This window comes from Gobio gobio (assembly GCF_949357685.1).
Source record: "Gobio gobio genome assembly, chromosome: 5".
NCBI lineage: Eukaryota > Metazoa > Chordata > Actinopteri > Cypriniformes > Gobionidae > Gobio > Gobio gobio.
This window is the reverse complement of record NC_137101.1, coordinates 56,059,808-56,081,367: the sequence shown is the minus strand read 5'-3', so window position 1 is coordinate 56,081,367 and position 21,560 is coordinate 56,059,808. Positions and strand designations below refer to the sequence as shown.

Below are 21,560 nucleotides of genomic sequence, written 5' to 3'. Positions count from 1 at the left end.
TGTTGCTATTTTTAACTGTCTGCGTTATTGTTGCATTATCTTGCCCTAAATTCAATACGAGACATTTTCTTCACACACAGTATGATTTGCGTTTTACCCGCATCCCTGATCTGTTTTAAACAATCAGCAGATGGCCAATAGTGAAAATAACAGCTTTAATCGGCCGCTACCAATCATTGGCCGATACATCGGTAGTTGAGTTGAATAATAATTTGAATTCTGTAATTTTGAAAAAAACTATCCCTCTGACTGACTCCATTACTAGTGCGATGAACTACTGAAATGATTTAGTGTGGATTTATTTTTCTTTCTGTTCATTATTCTCATCTTAAACAGGACAAACAGACAGAAAAACTCCTGCTGGTGTGACTGAGATCCACATGACACACTGTTATAAAGATGGCGTTCATTAAAGAGGAGATTGAAGACATGAAGATTGAAAATGTATTCAGTTTGAAACATGAAGAAACTGAGGAACAAAGAAAGAAAGAGGAGACTGAAGACATGAAGATTGAAGAAACATTCAGAGTGAAACATGAAGAAACTGAGGAACAAAGAAAGAAAGAGGAGACTGAAGACATGAAGATTGAAGAAACATTCAGAGTGAAAGATGAAGAAACTGAGGAACAAACAGGTTGGTTTCATTCTCAAATCTGAACTCAGTCATTTGATCTTTATTCAAATCTCCAGCTCTACAGAAATGAATTATATTTTTGAAGAATGTCAATAATATTTTCCCTTTAATATTTTACTAAAAATCCCCCAAATACTGAGGTGACCAGATTTCTGAAATGGACATTTCCTATTTGAGTGGTCAAAATCTCATTTGTTATTATATTTTAATTAAAAAACAGGGACAATATATTTTTGAATGGTTGTTGATGTCGTTGTTGTTGTGGGCTCCCTATATTATTATTAACATTAATAATTATTATGATTTAGCTTGATTATTAGGATTTTTGGTCTAGATGTAATAAAATTCAATGTACCCGCAAAAACAAACAATAAAGAATGAAAACAATTAATAGAAGCCTAACCATTGTAAATAACAAGCAGTTCAAAGCAATATTATAACACGACTCAACAAAAACACATTACAAAAATAAAACAACATAAATATAAATAAAACTATTCAACAAGACTCAACAAAAACAAAAATTTCAAATTTACAAAAATAAAACAACATAAATATGATAAATAAAACTATTTAACAAATATTTGAACATTTTATAATTGTATTTAATATTTAAATTTTCACAAGTTTATACTATATAAATTACTTTTTTTTACTTCAAATGTTTTGTTACGTTTGTGCTTGAAAATAACTCCTACTGTCCTTCATTGGGCTAATTAAGGCTTATTTTAAGCAGAAAGTATGTGTATTCTGCACATGTTTTTGTTGCAAGTGTAATTGTTTGGGTTTTTTATAGTTCAGGGGCCCGTTTCAGAAAGGAGGTTAAGTGAAAACTCTGAGTAGGTTAACCCTGAAATAAGGGAAACTCTGGGTTTTCTGTTTCAGAATGGGAGGTATGTCAAACCCGAGAAAGCAGGGTAAGTCAAGCCCATTTCTGAAAGAGAGGTAACTTATACTCAGAGTCAGTTACCAGGGTCACTTACTCTGTGAACCTAACCTGGTCAGGAGCAGGTTTTCTTTGGTAAACCCAGAGTTTCTTTCAGTCTCCTCCCCTTTTTAAAGCACCAGCTGTGTTTAAATAGTTTATTCATTCATTCAGACTGCACAAATGCTTTTTTTACTGAGTATTTTGGTCGTATTTCAAGTACAAAAATCAACAAATTATAAATGTAATCTAAATCTAAAGTTAGCGAAGTTTACTTAAAACAAATTAAATAATCTGCCACTTGACAAAAATACATAGTGAGAAAAGCAATCTTTGCAGTGGAGGTACATTCATTCATTCATTTTCATCATGGGAACCCTGTCAAGCTGACAAAAATGGCATGTCCTTTTATACAGGAAGGATCCTGACGTTCACTTGATTAACCTCTAGAAGTATCCTAATAATTAGAATTTCCTTTAGGATTTCCAGTGGTTGGACGCATTGATGACACTCATATTCCCATCATCACACTTTCTGAAAACGGATTATTGTATGGGATGGAAGGATGCTGCCAGATGGTAGTACAAGATATATGCCATAGCCACCACCACAGCTGTTAAATACATTTATTTACAATTTTATAGTCATCTTTATTTCCTACAAATGCTTTATTCTTTTTCCTGTTGGGTGTTAATATTCTTCCTCCATCTCCTCTTCATCTGTCAGTGGTGCTGGTGTTTGGCTGGCCTGAGTAGAAGTAAACTGTTTAATGTCATTACCCTAATTAATAATTGTAACAGGTGGGATCAGAGAACATTTCATTATGTGAAAAAAGCATAGTCCCTTTTCACATTTCTGGGTTTCTCAGAGCGGAAGTCGTCATAGGGTTAACTTTTATAGCGGTGAATGAAAGAATAAATTAAATATATATTTTTTGTCCCCATTTGCTCAAATAGCAAAAGAAAAACTCCACAATAGTGATTTAACAACTTTCAAAAAGATGGAAAAATTAAAGTGAGATTGATAACGGAAGTGAAAAGAGAGAAAGATGTTAATTTTCACCATCACTCCCATAGACACTGTATTAGAAACACTCTCACAGCAGCGGTAACTTGTTTTTTGTAATTTGATGCAAAAGTAATATAATACAAAATAGTTTTATAAATGTACATACATTAAAAAAAATTAAAACAATACAAAAAACGTTCCAGGATTTACGATATTGATAACCATTAAAACACGTCATCACTGTGAAAAGGGTAGCCTATATGTGGGAAAAGCTGCTGCACATTGGACACTGAATGATATTTAATTAATATGTAAAATGTTTGTAAAGTCATTAAACCAACACCCATGAACATTTTATGCTTAAAGCTTTACCTGATTGAATTATGTTTTTATTTTTTACTTTTAGCTGCTGCCACATTCTTTTTTTGCCGTTTGGATACCATAAAAATTAAACTTAATTAAAATAATTAAGAATTAAACTTACATATTGACCCGGAAGTATGCAAACGTCTTTTTGTTGGGTGCTGTTGCCATGGTGAAACGTAATTTCGGAGCTCCATTGATCGTGGCTGTTCATAGTTGGAGTGCATGAGCTTAACTCAGAGTCAGTTTACTCAGAGTTGATTGAACTACCTCAATTCAGCTGTTCTGAAACCCAAAACTCAGAGTTTCCCATCTCAGAGTAAGTCAACTCAGAGTTCAGGTTTAAACTCAGAGTTGGTTGAACCTCCTTACTGAAACGGGCCCCAGATGTGTGCTAATCACTGTGTTGTGACTCTGTTATAAAGCACATGCAAACAGTATTACTTTAATTTAACATGAACAGTTAGTATGTTACTACCTTGAAAGCGAAAACAATGTTTCTTTTGATATTTGATGATCATGAAGAACATAACCGAGAGCAGAGCGTCATTAAAGGTCCCATGGCATGGCATTTTTGTATTATTTTATAGTGTTTCCTGAGGTGTACTTATATTGTTAGTATGATTTTTACATAAAAAAATGTCATAATTTAGAAATAAAAGGCATTTTTTCTATACTGTTATTACCCCTCTGGCTGAAGGCCCTGTTTCAAGGGGCGTGTCTGCTGTGAGACTTCAGTGAAAATGCCCACTGTTGTGATTGGTTGACATCTTTGCATTTGAAATGAGTGTTAGATTATGTTGCGGAGGGGGCGTGGTTTAGCGAGGCACTGCATGCATGAGAGAGAGAGACTGACTGGGCACTCGTGAACCACGGAGAGCTGGAGGAAGTTTTATTGTTCTGAGTTGTTGAGAGTGCTGTGCTGTTAGCACGAGTTTATTTGTAGCTGAGAGTTCTGAATAAACACGAGTCCCAGTCACGTTGACTCTGTCTTCCACCTTATTCTACCAACTTTGTACCACATGTAATGTACCATTACAGCCGTCGAGATGAATGAATCGTCAAAGTGTTGATTATAGCATTATTTTATGAACGTTATTCCTATCACATGAAAGGCTGCAGTGATGAGCATTGAGTACACAGACAGTCTGTTGATCGCGTGAATGCAGTGATCTCGTCATTGCAATGCATTTTCTCTCACAAAATGCTTTGACCACAACTAACAGCAAACCAACATTGACAGGAATACAGTAAAAGCTTTGTGCAGCATAACAGCGTCATTCATTATAACGACAATTTGGGCAAATGTGCAGATACACTCGTGTTTTAGTCACTTGCTTCATTCTTGCTTGATGCATTACGCTTAGGGCATCAAGACGGCGATCATTAAACGATCTAGAAAGAAAGTCTGAGTGAACTTGAATGATTAGCTACACATAATGAACACTGTTTCTCACTGTTTGAGAATCCATATTGTAAAGTCTGTTTGTAAAGCCTGTGCTGACATAAACTGAATCCATTTTCTCTGAATTCTCTTGGCGGGCAAAGCAGAGGAAGGTGAGGTAACCTTTCCTGGTATGACGTCATAACAGAAAAATTCAAGATCAGCTGGTCTGAGCTGTCATTTTCTCAAAGGCAGAGAAAGACAGCCAGAACTCGGCTTACACCCATCAAAATGTCTAGCCACTTGGGGACCATATACAGGCTAGGGGAACTCATATTCATGTTGAAAAACCTCATAAAATGAAATTGTCATGCCATGGGACCTTTAAGTAGCGGCGCGTGCAAGTAGAGTCAGCGTAGCTCTCAGCGCCATCTGCTGGTGAAAATAACCACTACACGATTGCTTCTATAACCAGCAGCTGCTCATGCCAATAGTATCCAGCTGCAGCCCCGCAGCACACCAGTTTCAGAACACCATCCACAGAACCGGAAGTGAGGGGCGGGGCTTAAACATAGTTTAAACATTAAACATTAGTCATAGTTGCGCTATCCATATATGTAATTTTCTTTTGATAAATATAAGCTGTTTTCACATGGATTTTGATCGGATCGATGTCTACAATATTTAACAACAATACTTTTAAATAAAGTCACTTTTCTGTTCATATAATATGCATGTCATGATGTACAATGATCAACATTTTAAAACATAGCCTATTGATCATGCTTAAATCAATGAATACAAAGACAGTAGTTTATACTTCATGGAAAAAGGCTAAAACTACACACAGTTTTTATTTAAAAATATTAATAAATGTATAACATGTTGTAAAGTGTTTCTTATTTGACTATAGATATATTAGTATTATTTTGTTCACATTCATGTTGTTCCAAATAATACTGACAGAAAATAGCCTATGAGATTTAATGTTAATGGACACAAACACTGTAGTTTATTTTTACTTTAACAATACTAAAACTTTTTATTATTATTTAAAAAATATATTAGGCCTAATACATTTGTAACATGTTATAAAGTGTTTCCCATTTGACTCATTTTCAATCGAAATAATACGATTGAATATAAATAGACAGAGAATGACATTTCTATTTTTCAAATGTCAAATAAAAATAACCATTTAATACAAGGCCTTAAAGTGAAACGTGTTTCTCTGAAAGAAAACAAATAGGACATATATAAAATATTTCTAAAATAAAAGGTTTAAAACGAATTTAAACGGCACATAATAAAAATTAAAAACATGCAAAAAAACTTAAAACACAAAAACTTGTGACGCTTAAGCCCATGGCATTTCTGCAGAAATACTTGAAAAGATGAAAGTGTTTTCATCTCTGAAATCTAAATGTATACGTTTTATTAATTAATAATTATTTAATATTAAGACAAATAATATATTTTGACAAATGCAAAAAAAGCTTTAATGATAAAACGTGAAAGACGTGAACAGATTCAATATTCGTTCACCACCACATGTATCATGACAGAAATATCACACACAACTCAACATATTCTCCTTCATGCTTCTGTTCACATCTTACTGGCTTAAATGCATGTTTCTCTTGCATGAAAAGTAACTTTAAAATCCATATGAAAACAACGTGGGGTAACAATGGGTAGCGCTGCTCACTTCCGGTTCTGTGGATGGTGTTCTGAAACTGGTGTTCTGAAACTGGTGTGCTGCGGGGCTGCAGCTGGATATATCTCGCTCATGCTGCTCTTTTTTTTGCAATATGTCTACGGGTTGTTTTGAACGAGCTGTTAAACGGGGACATTTCTGTGGACAGCTCCAGTCAGGGACAGAACACCAAAAACCGGGACTGTCCCTGGAAAAAGGGGACGCCTGGTCGCCATACTAAATACTTAGTAAATATACTAAATATTTACCTCTAAATTATGCACCATTTACCATCTGCAATATCAAGGTGTAAGCACTAGATGGCCTTACATATAAATATAAATAGTTGCTGCTGAGTGAGAACACAAGATAAAGTACATTACTTGTATTGGGTTTTCCCTTCGGATATATGTAACCAGTCCTACTGACCCACTCCGAGCGAGATTCAAACTGGAGTACATCTGTTACATATATATATCAGTAGTGAGTGGTTTTAACCCGGGTATGCTGAGTGACATGTTAAGTCAAAAATGCACCTGTATGCTGGATGAGTTTAAACAGCCGTTTGCAAAATATGCTGTATTTTTGTAAATCCGCTAGGTGGCACTAATGTCACATAAACTAAGTGCTTTAACTTTAAACAGCGCATCGGCTGAGGACACGCATCTAAATCAGACGACAAATAAGAAACACCATGACAAGTGTCAATTTAAATGTGTCAGAAGTGTTTATATATATATTAGGGAAGTACCGACACCATTTTTTAAGGATTATGAGTACTGATATTTTTTTCTGGTTCTCGGCAATACCTATACATTATTATATATATATATAATTTTTTTTTTTTTTTTTTTTTTTTTTTTGGGTGGATGTGGCAGTTTTCCAAGCACAACACAGTGAGACTAAATGTAGGACAGCTTCTTTATTATTAGAGTTAGGGTTTATATTGCTCAAGTAATTAAAACTCTGTGCCTCTCTGTGCAATCTGGTGGCTGGTGGCCTCTCGTTGATCATCCATTTAGCTGTTCTGAGTGTTTTTTCCCCTCAAAGTAATGTTATACTCTCTGCCCCTCGGTTTTCACTGGTTACCCAGCAGTCTGAAGCCACTCGTCAGCTGACGCAGGTGCAGCAAAACCCTACCTTTTAGGATGCCTAGTTCAGGCACGGCATCACTATGCCACATCAGAGCATTTTGTGTTATCATGTTACTGAGGATGCTAGAGTTTTTCGGCCACCTTATTGACAGTTGCCAGGAGGATCCCATCAGCGTTCCAGTGCAACCGCTAAAAAGCGCACACATAAAGCCTGAGATACTCAGGCCGGTGGGCGATCGTTTTACTATAGAACTGGAGGACCAACACATCAGACCCCTGGGTTTTGACGACTCTGAGCAGGGGATATACTCTACAGTTTTAATGCCGGCCTCCCAGGTTTTCAAGAGTTTTTCCTACGATTGTCAGTTTACGCAATGGTTCTCTCCCAGGACATTTGTTCACTGTTACAGAAGGGAACCATAGACAGAGTTCATACCCTCATTCAGGGAGACTGGTTCTGTTCAATGTATCTTCTTGCTCCCAAGAAGGAAGGTGGTTTCCGACCTGTCGACCTGAAAGATGCATACTTTCACGTCATGATTGAAACACAGAAACTTTCTGTGATGAACAACAGTTTCCTGAATCAATCCTACCAGTTCAAAGTGCTACCAACTGGCTTCCTTGTGCCCCCACGAGACGGCAGGCTGCGCAAGACTCCAGACTGCTTTTGAGATGTGGAGAAGTTGTGCTTTTCCATGACCATGAAAAAAGTGCTGTCCGATTCCAACACAGACCACTACGTTCATAGGAAGGACCCTGAATTCCCACCTAATATCTGCCTCCCTGTCTAAGGAATGTGTGACAAACATTCTCTTTCACCCGGGTGTGTCTTTGCAGTATGAGGTGGTTTACTCCACCTCAGACCACTCCAGTTATGGAACAACGGTTTGTGGCTAGATCCCACCAGACATTGGCATCGACTGATTGTAGTTTCTCACCGTTGCATACGTGCGTTGAGGCGGTGGAGACAGGTAGTTTCTGAAGGGAGGTGTGCCCTGTTGTTCCCTCTTGTCGGGAGTTGGTCACGACAGACGCTTCCCACAGGATGTGGGGCAACATGGAATTGGAGGGGTATTTGGACACTGACCCAGGCCACAGAACATATCAACCGGCTGGAACTGCATGCAGTGTTCTCTCTAAAGTATTTCATGCTGGTCCTGACAGGCCTCCATGTTCTCCATGTGGATATTTTTGCTTCAGAGATGAAAACGCACTGTTGCTTATGGTTCGCAAGGATGGAAGTGTCCAGTCCCTTGGGCCAGGATCTCACGAATGGCCAAAATGCCTATAAATGCGTTTCCACCTATCCCTCTGTTATGGGAGACATTACACAGGATTTCTAAAATGTGACATGCTGACCATCTTCAGCTTTTTTCAACGTTTACTGGACGAGTGTACATTGCTGCGATTTCTGCATATCATGTTCCAGTTGGTGGATCTTCTCTTGGATCTCAGTCTTGTCTGCAGTTTTCTGAAGGGTGCACGCTGTCTGAACCTTGCTCTGAATCCTCACTTTCCTGCGGATTGTGCTTGCATTGGTTGCTGGATGTCTTGAAGTGTTATGTGAACTCTACTGCTCAATTTAGACCGTATACTGCTCAATTTTACATCAGGTGGATGGCATTCCTCATGACCATGTTAGTATGTGTCATGCAGTAGTGATTACACTGCCTCTGGTGGTCAGTAGGACTGAAAACAAATGTTAGTTACGCGTGTAACTGTGGTTCTGTGAATTCTGGATGACCGCCTTAATCACTCGGAATGCGCGAGAAAGGTGTTTGCGAGGCAGATTGTTGAGCCACTGTGGCTTATAACCCCCAGGGCTCAGCAAACGTATCCACGTGTCTTTGTTGGCATATTTTCTCAACCTAGCTGGCTGGCCCTGCCACAGCAGAATTTATATGCACATTGTAGACGTGATAGAAGCGAGTGAACCTGCATTCTATTAAAAGCTGAGGTGAAATCAATAAAAAGTTCCCTTACGTAAGAGTCCTGAACATGCTTTACAATAAAATCAATTAAAGTTACTGTGTGCTTATTAAGTAATCTCCGACTTTTGTGACGGCACTTCAGCGTTCATATATGGCGGTGCGAATGCAACCAGGAATCCCTCCAAGAACTGAGTTTGCCACCCCTGGTGTATATGATCCAGTATACATGTTATTAATGTTTTGTGTGTCAAAATGTTTTATTGTCTGTTGCTTTGTGGCATTAAACTGGGATTAACTTTTAACTTGTATGTATTTTTTCGCCTTAGACCTGATGCCGTTGAAAGAGGAGAGTCAAGATCTGAATGAAATGGAAGAGAAAGATCAGGACAAGACACATCATGATTTCATAACTGATGTAAAATCTTTGAGTGTCTCGCAGACTGAAAAAACTACTTCAGGAAAAAGGGTTCAAAAGACAGGGACTGTCGGTAATTTCACCTGCCATCTGTGTGGACGAAGTTTCAAAAAGCATGGATACCGTGAAGTCCACATAAGAGTTCACACTAGAAGGAAGCTTTACCCCTGCCAACAGTGTGGAGTGACTTTCAATCAACAAGAAAACCTTAAAAAACACATGAGAATTCACACTCAAGAAAGACTTTTCACCTGCCAACTGTGTGGAATGAGTTTCAGGCAAAAAGGAAATCTTAAAAACCATATGAGAACTCACACTGGAGAGAAGCCTTACACCTGCCAACAGTGTGGAGTAACTTTCAATCAAAAAGGAAACCTTATAATCCATATGAGAATTCACACTGGAGAGAAGCCTTACACCTGCCAACAGTGTGGAGTAACTTTCAATCAAAAAGGAAACCTTATAATCCATATGAGAATTCACACTGGAGAGAAGCCTTACTCCTGCCAACAGTGTGAAATGAGTTTCAGGCAAAAAGAACATCTTAATTACCACATGAAAACTCACACTGGAGAGAAGCCTTACACCTGCCAACAGTGTGGAACAACTTTCACTCAGAAAGGAACCCTTAAAAAACACATGAATATTCACAATGGAAATAACCGTTTCACCTGTCCTCACTGTGGAGACAGTTTCAGTCAAGATGGAAACCTTAAAGTCCACATGAGAATTCATTCTGGGGAGAAGTAGAATAAAGGAAACATTTGTACTTTCCAAAAGTATTTATATGTAAAACTGATTTGAAGCTGTACGTACGCCCATTAGTGTTTATGCAAACACAAATATGTCAGACTGACTTTGTGTACTAATAAGCTCATGAGATCATGATAGATGCCTAACTTGTAACAGGAAGATCTTTAAGTGATATGAAACTTGTTTATGTGTGATGAATAGTTTAGACTAGAGGTCGACCAGTTCATCGGTTTTGCCGATTAATCGGCACCGATAGTTGATTGGTGGAACAATCGGTTATCAGCAAAAATCCTCACCGATAGTTTTCCCGTGTTGCGTCCATTGCTGGAGCGGCGGAGAAGGGTGCGCTGTCATTAGGAGCTCTGACAAGGGTCTGTTGGCATGATATAGCAGGAGAGCGGCCTAGAGGCGGAAAAAACCTCACGTGTGTTGTTTACATTACCACGTGAGACTGCGCGCTGAACGGAGAGCATGAACACTTCAGATGTTTAAAACACCAGCGAAACGGTATGAATACAGAGCACAACAGTACTTGTTGCCAAATCATTATAAAGTAATTAATTTCTTGACTAGATGCTGCATTAACAGGTAAATAACAGCAGTGTGTATGTTTGTCGACGAGGCTGAGAGGACGCTAATAGCAGTACCTCAAGCATTTAAAACAATGTGATAAAAACACACGCAAGTCCGACCCAAATGTTGCACATATAAAATTAGTGATGTGAGAAAGCAAACTGTATCGTCATGCTGCAGACAGAAACATAAACAAAGCAGAGCATTAGTTTTTTCAGTAGATAATCTCCTTCTAAAAAAGCAGACTGTTTGGATTTGTATGAAATGGTAATATTATAAGATTCCATTTGTAACATTAACTAAGGTTAATAAATGCTGTGGAAGTATTGTTCATCGTTAGTATGTTAATTTCAACATTTAATTGTTTGAATTTTTTAACTGTTAACCTTGGTTAATGCACTATGAACTAACATGAATGATCAAGGTACAATTGTATTGCTCATATTAAAGGTGAACTATGTAAGATTTTTGCAGTAAAATATCCAAAAACCACTAGGCCAGTGTTATATATTTTGCTCAGTTGAGTACTGAGAATATCCCAAATGTTTCCAACTATTTATAAATAGTGAGAAATCGCTATTTTAACCGAGGAACCGGGCGTTTGAGCTATGCGTTTGAGGGAGTCGCCTGTCGATTGCGTCATATCTGCGTTACCCTCGGTTTCTGGTTTTATTTAGCAGAAACGTTGTACTTTCACTGCAGTGTAAACATAGCAGCCGCCGAGTGAACGTCATAACTTCCTTTTCAACACACTCAGATATATCTAATACGATAAACAGAGTTGCGTTACCTCATACTCATGACTGGAAAAGTGGCGCCGGCGACCGTGTTATAATAAAAGTCGACCTATGCGATAATAACAGTCCCGCTCTTTAATCGCTCCTGTGGCCTTGCGCAGCTCCACAACACTCGGTCCTGCTCTGCTTCATACTACAGTAATGTTAATAATCGCATCCATGAACATGATTTCTGCCCGAGTCCTATCCTGACTGTTTTCCACCGGCTGTGAGCTGAAGACCACATGTCCCGAGATTCTGCGCTCAAACGTGGCGTCATCAAACTACACCTTTGTTTTGAACAGGCGACCTCTAGTGGACGGAAAAGTTACATAGTGTAGCTTTAATACATGCTGTAAAAATGTATGCACAATGCCTATAGTTAATGTAAGCTAATACATCCCTGCATAGGGACTTGCATAGTGTTACCTATGAAATGTACATGCATGTTTCTAGATTATTAGTAAAGAAACAAATTTGACCTGTAATATTTTAATGTTTAAATTATTTTCTGAAGAATTTGTTCTGTTAGAACTTCTCATTTTAATAGTCATATTTATATGTTTTTTAATTTAGCGCATTTTCAAAGTTCAGCACTGTTTTAATTATGTTTTTTTTTATCCAGTATCCATTTTAAAAACTATCGGTCGATTAATCGGTTAATCCAACCTAGTTATCGGTATCGGTAAAATCCACTATCGGTCGACCTCTAGTTTAGACTTTAGATTAGGGGATGCAGAAAGCACTGTATAATGATTTATTCATGTGTTACACATCATGTATAACAGGTGTTGAACACTTTAGCTTGTGCTGCAATGTAAGTGCTGACTGGTGAGGGTACAGACATCTGTCTTTTCTGACACATGGATTCTTTAAAGGGTTAGTTCACCCAAAAATGAAAATTCTGTCATTAATTACTCACCCTCATGTCGTTCGACACTCGTAAGACCTCCGTTCATCTTCGGAACACAAATGAAGATATTTTTGTTGAAAGCTGGTGGCTGAGAAAGGCTTCAGATAGGCCTCCATTGGCATTCAGTACACTTATACTCCCAAGACCCATAAAAGGCACTTAGACCGTCGTTACAAAGTCCATCTCACCACAGTGGCTCTACAATAATTTTACGATGCAACGGCAATAGTTTTTGTGCGCAAAAAAAATCAAAATAACAACTTTATCCAACTTGTTCTTGTCTTCCGTGTATGTCTCCACGACGCATGTGCGAGAATATGACGTAGCGCCAGCATTTGGGAATCCATGAAATGCACACTTTAACTCCATTTTGAGCACTACGCCGAGACCTAAAGCACAATCAATGTAGAATTCAACAGCTTAGACACGCGCGTCTTCCTCTGCTTGTAAACAAATCGCTTCTGGGTCATGTGTCCGAACGCCGGATCTGTGTCATATTCTCGCGCATGCGTCGTGGAGGCACACACGGAAGACAAGAACAAGTTGGATAAAGGTGTTATTTTGATTTTTTTTTGCTCAGAAAAACTATTGTCGTCGCATCGTAAAATTATTGTAGAGTCACTGTGGTGAGATGGACTTTGTAACGACGTTTTAAGTGCCTTTTATGGGTCTTGGGAGTGTAAATGTACTGAATGCCAATGGAGGCCTATCTGAAGCCTTTCTCAGCCATCAGCTTTCAACAAAAATATCTTCATTTGTGTTCCGAATATGAACGGAGGTCTTACGGGTGTCCAACGACATGAGGGTGAGTAATTAATGACAGAATTTTCATTTTTGGGTGAACTAACCCTTTAACCTCTGTGCACCTGATGTGGAAGGTAAAAACTGTTCACATTATCACTAGATCCCACACTGAACCCAAGTCTGTGCTGATGAGTGAAAGGATTTACATTAAAGGTCTCATAGAATGCATTGATACAATATTTTAAAATGTTCTCTGATGTCTACATAGAAGGGATGTGGCTTTGATAAGGGCAAATACTCCAGATACAGTTTTACATGTTAGAGAGAGAGAGAGAACGTGCACATGGTTACCAGATTGCACATTTTAAGTAAAACACCGGATATAATACGTGTTCTTTTAAAAGAAAAGCCCTGATTGGGTATTTAAATGACTGAAATCTGGCAACCGCAAGCATGAACGCTTAAAAGCTCCATCTTCCAACTACATATCCTGTTATAGATAAACATCAGCCATGCCTGTTGACAGTTCTGTTCTGTGGGAAGGCTATGAAAAGTGCTCACATCCCCTGCGCAGCCTGGAACATAACATTTATATCCATGATCTGCCATTTTCCTCATCTTCACAATACCTGCAGAACTTCTGTTGATTTGGTGCAGGTCCGTGTTAAAACTGCCTGGCCTTGAACATGGGCTGGCTATATGCAAATTTGGGGAGGCGTAGATATTAATGATCCCGACTGTTACGTACAGTCTGTGTTATGTTGGGATTCGCCCGTTTTTCAGTGGTCTTTTTCAAGCACAAGATTTACAAATGAAGGGGGAAACAATGGTGTTTGAGGCTCATGGTATGTTAGTTCCATGTACAGAGCTCTTATAATTCAACTATGCCAAGATAAATACTAGGGGTGTAACGATTCATCTACTACATCGATGTATCGATTTATATTCCTATGATCTAACTACATCGATCTGTGCTCGGCAAGTTGGCCTTCTGGACGACATATATCGATCTAACATCGTTTTAAAAGGTAATCAATCGATTGTATCGATAATAGGAAATATCTAGGGATGCACCGAAATGAAAATTCTTGGCCGAAACCGAAAACCGAAAAAGAGGAAACCAAGGCCGAAAACCAAAAACCGAAACACCGAAATAAATTATGCCAATTATTAGTACCATTGCATTTATGGTTATGACTGTTTACTAACTTTACTAAAATCAAGGCATTGTAATTGCATAAATTAATATTAAAGTTTCAAAGAATAAATCAATTACAAATTATGCCAATATTTATTTAGCACATTGCAACAATGCACAGTATAAAATAAAATTAAAACTAAAATGTTTAACTTGACCCCACTCATTTGTGCATTAAATAATAATGTACAGGCCTACAGAAAGATTTTAAAATTAAATGTTCTCTCATAAAAACAAAGTACATTTAGGTCTAGTGCATTTTAAATTTTTCTCTGTAGGACTACTACAAGAAAGTGCATTCAGAACAAGTGCAACTGCTTAAAGATACAACTATTTTCTCTGTAGGCCTTCAACATAATAGTGTATCAAAGCAAAGACTGCCATAGCCCATATGTTAACTGTAGAATAGGGGTGTAACGGTACACAAAACTGACGGTTCGGTACAGCAGTTTTACAAAATTACTTTTTATTTATTTTTATTGGTTTACTGGGGAAAAAAAAGTATCTGTTCTTAAATGAATTAAATTATAACTAAAAGTTTATTGAAGATATTGCTGTAAACTATATAGGGAGCCCTTACTTGCACATTAATATTAAAGGTTAACAACAGAGCCCAAACTATTAGCCTAAATTCAGTTGCTATTTATTTTTAGGTCTAATAATCAACACTCAAATAACATAGTACGCAAACATGCAAACTTCACATAAGGCAGTTTTTGCAATAACTAATAATCTAATAATAAAATTGTTTTTTCTCCAATTCGTTGTTGAAATATAATCATTTATACACAGTGTCTGTCATTTTCATGACAGGTTTATTCAAACATACATGAAATATTCAAGATATCATTAACAGGTTAAGTAGAATATAATGAATATAACGGCTAATATAGGTCATATATTTAGTGAAAGAGTTGATTTAAGTTACTCTAGTGAATAAAATTCTGTGGACACTGAATGACTGCCTGAGGTAAATGTGATGCTAAAGTTGCATGACATTGTTTAGGCTAGTTTACAAGCAGTTATATTGACGTCTTTTCGCTGTTGAAACACTGATTGAGCGATTACACCACATATGATACGTGACAGTAAGTGTTAATGTATCCTCAACATACCTTAGATGTTCATTCATGTTTATTTTTAAGGAAGAGATGATCGATCGCGCTCACAGATGATCGCGTTCACGCGCGCGCGCGCCGCGGCTTGAACTGTGATGTGATCAGTGATGCCACATTAAAGAGCGTCAAAACGGCATTTATCGTTTGAATTTCGTGATACATGTTGATCGATGTTTGTGTGGGAACTCACAGTGAAGTCTGTTCCTCTTCTCATCGAGAACATGAGCTCTGGCTGTCAGTGCTTGTACATGGAGCTGACGTGGGTGTTTCTCAAATATACTGCTTCAGACAAGCACGTGCAGGTCGCGGTTTCTGTTTGCGTCATCACAACATTTCGGCCGTGTTGTTTCGGTGATAAAAGTATTTCGGCCGAAAACCGAAAATGCACTTTTAGGCCATTTTCGGCCGAAAATTTTCGGTGGCCGAATATTCGGTGCATCCCTAGAAATATCGCATTGGATTTAAGCACGTCAGACTTTATATGGAAGTTTTTTCTTAGCACTTTTAATGATAAAGGCGTTAAACGTTACTCGATTCAGTCTGCCTATCTGTGACATCATCGCCTCGCACCAGCAGCAGTGCTAAGAAAACAAAACATAGCATGGCGGATGGCAGAGGAGAAGCCAACCAGCGAGAAATTATCAAGCCACCAGGAGAAAGAGCTAACGTTACCTGTCCTTTCAACCCTTGCTAAATGTTACCTGTGCATTCCTGGCACCAGTGTGCCACAGAGCGAGTTTTTAGTACAGCTGGCGACATAGTGAACGCACAGAGAAGTGTTCTGCGGTCAGATCATGTTGATCAGTTGATATTTTTGACAAAAAAATTCTGTAAATCTGTAGAGTCATTGAAGAGTAGTTGGTTACATTTTATCTTTTGTTAAATATTGTTTGTTTATTAAACTGAGAGTAGTAGCAGGTTCAGCCAGTTTATTCAACCTGAAGAAATGTTGGATGCACTTTATTTTTGATATTAATATTGTATTTTTTATATTATTTTAATGTTGAAACACAACAGTAAAAGTAGCAGGTAAACCTACTATTAATTAAACCTGAAGAGATGTTAGTTGCACTTTATTTTTGATATTAATATTGTAATAGAGTCATTCCACGAAACCAGTAGAATTTGAGTCCCTCTGACCTTTTTAAGTGTATTTTATCTATTGGGTCACCAAAATCTATTTTTAAAAGCTTTTTGTATAAATTGAAATGTCTCCTTTAATAAAGTTTAAAAAACATGACATCAATTTTATCTTTATATTAGAAATTATCTTGTTTTTTCAGTTGACACCACCTATTTTGTCACGTCCCTCATGGCCTTCTATGAAAGTGTACTTGGGATATGAATAATAAAATTAGAAAAAAGTCCATACATTTTGCCATAACCATAAATATCTATCTTAGCTTTTTAGCTGGTAATGTTTTTTTTCTAAGCAAATATATTATTATTCATTAAAATCACATTATTTAGTTCCGTACCTCAGTAACCCCTCAACCCCGTTACACACATCATTCTCCCCCCATAAAAATAATGAATTGATCCTTACGTGACATCAACAACTGGAAGTGACATCATATAAGTCTTCTGAACAACATTGTGTGCAGACACAGGTAAATTACCACCTTCTCTTATAATTATAACTTATTTATATTGTGATATTGTGGTTGTCAAGCTTAACGACTCAACCCCGTTACATCAAATAAAGATAGAAAACTATTACTTGTGAAAATGAACTTTGTTATTTTAACAATATACATGATTTCTTAATATCATGCATGCCAAGTGCTCTCCTGTTACTCACTACATGTAGAGCAGTGGCCATTTTGAGCAAAAAATCACAACCCCGTCACACTCAACCCCGTTACTTCTTCGATCATAACGGGGTTGTGAGATTGGGATGGGGTTGTGTTTAACACTTTGGTTCTGAAGTTATCCAGTAATTTAAATTAATTATTATATTTGATCAAAAGTCTTTTACCACAGGCATATGTTGAGTGTAGTAATGTCAATGTTAAAGCTGTGTGTGTGTGTGTGTGTGTGTGTGTGTGTGTGTGTGTGTGTGTGTGTGTGTGTGTGTGTGTGTGTGTGTGTGTGTGTGTGTGTGTGTGTGTGTGTGTGTGTGTGTGTGTGTGTGTGTGTGTGTGTGTGTGTGTGTGTGTGTGTGCATAATGTGTGTTCTGCCTAGATTTTCACATCTCAATGTTAAGTATTGCTCTGAAAGAATGTTTGATTTAATGATTTAAACATCTACAGACATCTATGAGTCTGAGATGGCACCGACAACAGCAGCAGAAAGGCAGAGGCAGTATCGTGCAAGCCTAAATGCTGATCCTGAAAAAAGGGAGAAATACCTGAAGAATGAGCGCCAGAGATGGAGAAAAAAATGTAGAGACAGGGAAAAAGAAAGGAATCAATGAGATGAGTGAAAGACAACAGTGGTTGAAGCGTAGAAAGTGGAGAGAAGCTTACAAAAGAAGCAAGGAGAGGAGAGAAGCACTGAAGAACTTAAAGGGTTCGTTCACCCGAAAATGAAAATTCTGTCATTAATTACTTACCCTCATGTCGTTGGACACCCGTCAGACCTCCGTTCATCTTCAGACACAAATGAAGATATTTTAGTGTAAATCTGATGGCTCTGAAAGTCCTCCATTGACACAATGCACTTTACACTCTCAAGACCCTTAAAAGGCACTAAAGACGTCGTTACGAAGTCCATCTCACTACAGTGGTTCTAAAATAACTATGAATCGGCGAGAATAGATTTTGTGCGCAAAAAAACCCTAAATAATGACTTATATAGTGATGACGATTTCAAAACACGGCCTCATGAAGCTTCGAAGCGTTATGAATCAGTGAGTCGTGTTTTGAAATCGTCATCACTATATAAGTCGTTATTTAGGGTTTTTTTGCGCACAAAATCTATTGTCGCCGATTCATAAAGTTATTGTAGAACCACTGTAGTGAGATGGACTTTGTAACGACGTCTTTAGTACCTTTTAAGGGTCTTGAGAGAGTAAAGTGCATTGTGCCAATGGCCTTTCAGAGCGATCAGATTTCAACTAAAATATCTTCATTTGTGTCTGAAGATGAACGGAGGTCTGACGGGTGTCGAACGACATAAGGGGAAGTCATTAATGACAGAATTTTTGGGTGAACTAACCCTTTAACCACTCCTCCACAAAGTCCAGATCATGCCCCAAGACAGTATCCACAGCCAGAATCTTCAAGGTAGAGCAATGAGCGGTTAAGAGTGTTGGTAAATGACTAGGCTGAGTGATAGAAAGTGTTAGAAAATTAAAAGTATAGTTAAAGGTGCAGTGTGTAAATTTTAACGGCATCTAGTGGTGAGGTTGTGAATTGCAACAGCACACTGCTCACCCCTCCCTTTCGAAGCTCATAGAGAAGCTACGGTGGCGACACAGGACAAAGATGCCGTCATCTGAGACAGCAGAGAGTAGCTAGCGCTCTGTAGAGCAGTTTGTCCGTTTAGGGTTACACAGTGCACCTTTAATAAAAGTACTATTAGTTGTTTAGGTTGTATGTTATCGTTTTACTGACTGAAAAACCATCTGATTGATAGCTGCTCGTCGTTTTGACAGCCATCCACCAGATTCCTTTTTTCTGGGCCAGACTTTGAATGCCACAAACACACACACACACACACACACACACACACACACACACACACACACACACACACACACACACACACACACACACACACACACACACACACACACACACACACACACACACACACACACACACACACACACACACACACACACACTATACTATGTTATTGTGTACATTTATTGTTTTCCTGCAGTTGGGTTAATAAAACTCAGTTCAATTGCAATTTATATCTGTTGTCTTTCTTGGTTACATTATGAAATAGTGTTTGTAGAAAATATTTAATTGAATTTGAGTAACTGAGTAACTATTTATATGTCAAGCTGTATTTGTCTCTTCAACTCCGTTACCACATTCAACCCCGTTACCCCAGTCTCAACCCCGTCACACCTACATTTTTTTAATTTTTTTTATTAAGTGTATAAAAAAAGTAAATACATTTTTGTTGAACTCAATCTGAAATGTTCAGAGCAATCATAACAATACTGATTTTAGTTAAAATTCTGAAGTTAAGATGCATCTTTGATCCAAAATGATGAGGTTCTTGTTACAAAAAGGGCCCATTTCAGACTTTAGTACAGCAAAAGTATGACATTTTATGCAACTTTTATATTTAAAATTACTGAATTAGCGTGAGGGACATCTGATTAATAGGAAAATGTTGATTTCATTACAAATACATTTTATAATCGCATTCAGAGAGCTCCCATCGTGTCCATAACGGGGTTGAGGATTAATAGTGCCCATATCTTGAAAAAGTAACCAATAATAAAAGGGATTTGATGCCTGAGATGGGAAAATATATTTTTCTGCAAGTTAAGTATGTCATTTATGTTGTGGGGTGTTCAGAAAAGTAATACATTTTAGTAAAAAATCTAAAAAAGTCCAAATCGTACCGGTTTCGTGGAATGACTCAATATTTTTATGTTGGAAAACAAAAGCAGAAGTAGCAGGTTAACCTACTGTTGAAATGTTGGTTGCACTTACTGTGCTTTTATTGAAAATGTATTGAATATTGAAAATGAGAGCAGAAAAGGTTAACTTCCTGTTAATTCAACCTAAACTGTTGGTTGCACTTTATTCAAATAAAATGTGAATGCATTTTCCATTAATTGTTGTTTACTTGTTTGTTTATATCCATAATTAATTGATACCTGATTCCCTTACAAGAATTTATTTCAGTCACACAATTTTTGACTAAAAAGTTACTGAATCGATTTCAAGTCACTGAATCGTTTCGGATCGTATCGTTCTAAATGAACCAATATCGTCGCTGAATCGTATCAACAACCTCAAATCGTGATACGAATGGAATCGTTAAAACGAATCGTTACACCCCTAATAAATACAGTTTTCCATTCTAGGGCACCTTTAACCAACTTTAATCCCCTGACTACAAGTCATTTATAAATGTTTATCGACTTGAAAACAAATAAATTACTCTTCTTTAAAACACTTGCATGCATGCAGTTGTGTAATTGGGTATTTTTGGGGAGAATCTGTACTTGTGTTTTTATATTTCTGTCAACTTTTACTCTGATACATTTCCCCAAAGCATATCCGTTACTTAAAACAAAATACATTTGAAACACAGACTGCAAAAAAGAATGCAAATAACTGCACGCACAACAGCGGTTGATTTTCCGTTGCTATAGTGGCTAATGTGTGGCTCAACACACACACACAACACACAGAGACTGGTTTCCAAATGGGCCATTTTCACTGTTGCACAGCGGTTTCCTGTCTGCATGAGTGAATTGGGTCTGTAGCTCCATAAAGCTCTATGTTCTATCTTTCCTGCTGTTTATTTTGTTTAATATAATTTAATCATCACAATATATCTGATATTATTTCATGTTGTCTGTCACATTGATCTGATCACTATCGCTAACACAACACGCAAGCATTTCACTAGTCTGTTAACCAGCCATCCATGCTTACAGCCTTTTTTTCTGGCATGCGATCGATAAATGTGGTGAGTTGGATCAGTCAACAAACATGGTGAGACATGTCATCTTCCCCTGTTATGGTCACTTGCACTGCCTGCCATAGCATAGCCAACTCTGTCAGCGGCGAGGGCTTCAAAAGCCCATGCAGTAGAGCAACTGGGTGACTGTGAGATGGCATAGTCACGGGACAAAACATTGTTGAACATCATGGTTCTCCCAACTCAGTGTCGCACCCACTGAGAATCCTGTTAAAAGTGCCCTAGTGACTGGCGATTATATTACACGTAACATAAAAATAGAGACACCAGCCGCCATAGTCAGATGTTTGCCAGCAGCCGAACGCCTAGACAAAGCAAATTTAAAAGTGCTGGCTAATGCTAATTGTAAATTATTATTATTCACATCGGCAATAATGATGTTTGGAGATCACTAAAATTAACATTTAAAGAAGTG

The 21,560-nt window shown here is 37.7% G+C and overlaps 1 protein-coding gene across 1 annotated transcript; it reads left to right on the top strand.

Moving 5' to 3' along the window:
- Positions 1-336: 336 nt before the first annotated feature.
- On the top strand, positions 337-12,038 carry LOC307126206 (uncharacterized protein). The gene is made up of 2 exons (XM_079816634.1): positions 337-634; positions 9,362-12,038. Exons 1-2 carry the CDS (start codon positions 400-402, stop codon positions 10,198-10,200), a joined length of 1,074 nt encoding a protein of 357 aa, XP_079672760.1. The 5' UTR covers positions 337-399; the 3' UTR covers positions 10,201-12,038.
- Positions 12,039-21,560: the final 9,522 nt, after the last annotated feature.

Coding starts and splice junctions, on each gene's coding strand:
- LOC307126206 (XM_079816634.1), top strand. CDS start 400: ATGGCGTTCATTAAAGAGGAGATTGAAGACATGAAGATTGAAAATGTA. Junction 635..9,361: donor AGAAACTGAGGAACAAACAG/GTTGGTTTCATT, acceptor TTTTCGCCTTAG/ACCTGATGCCGTTGAAAGAG.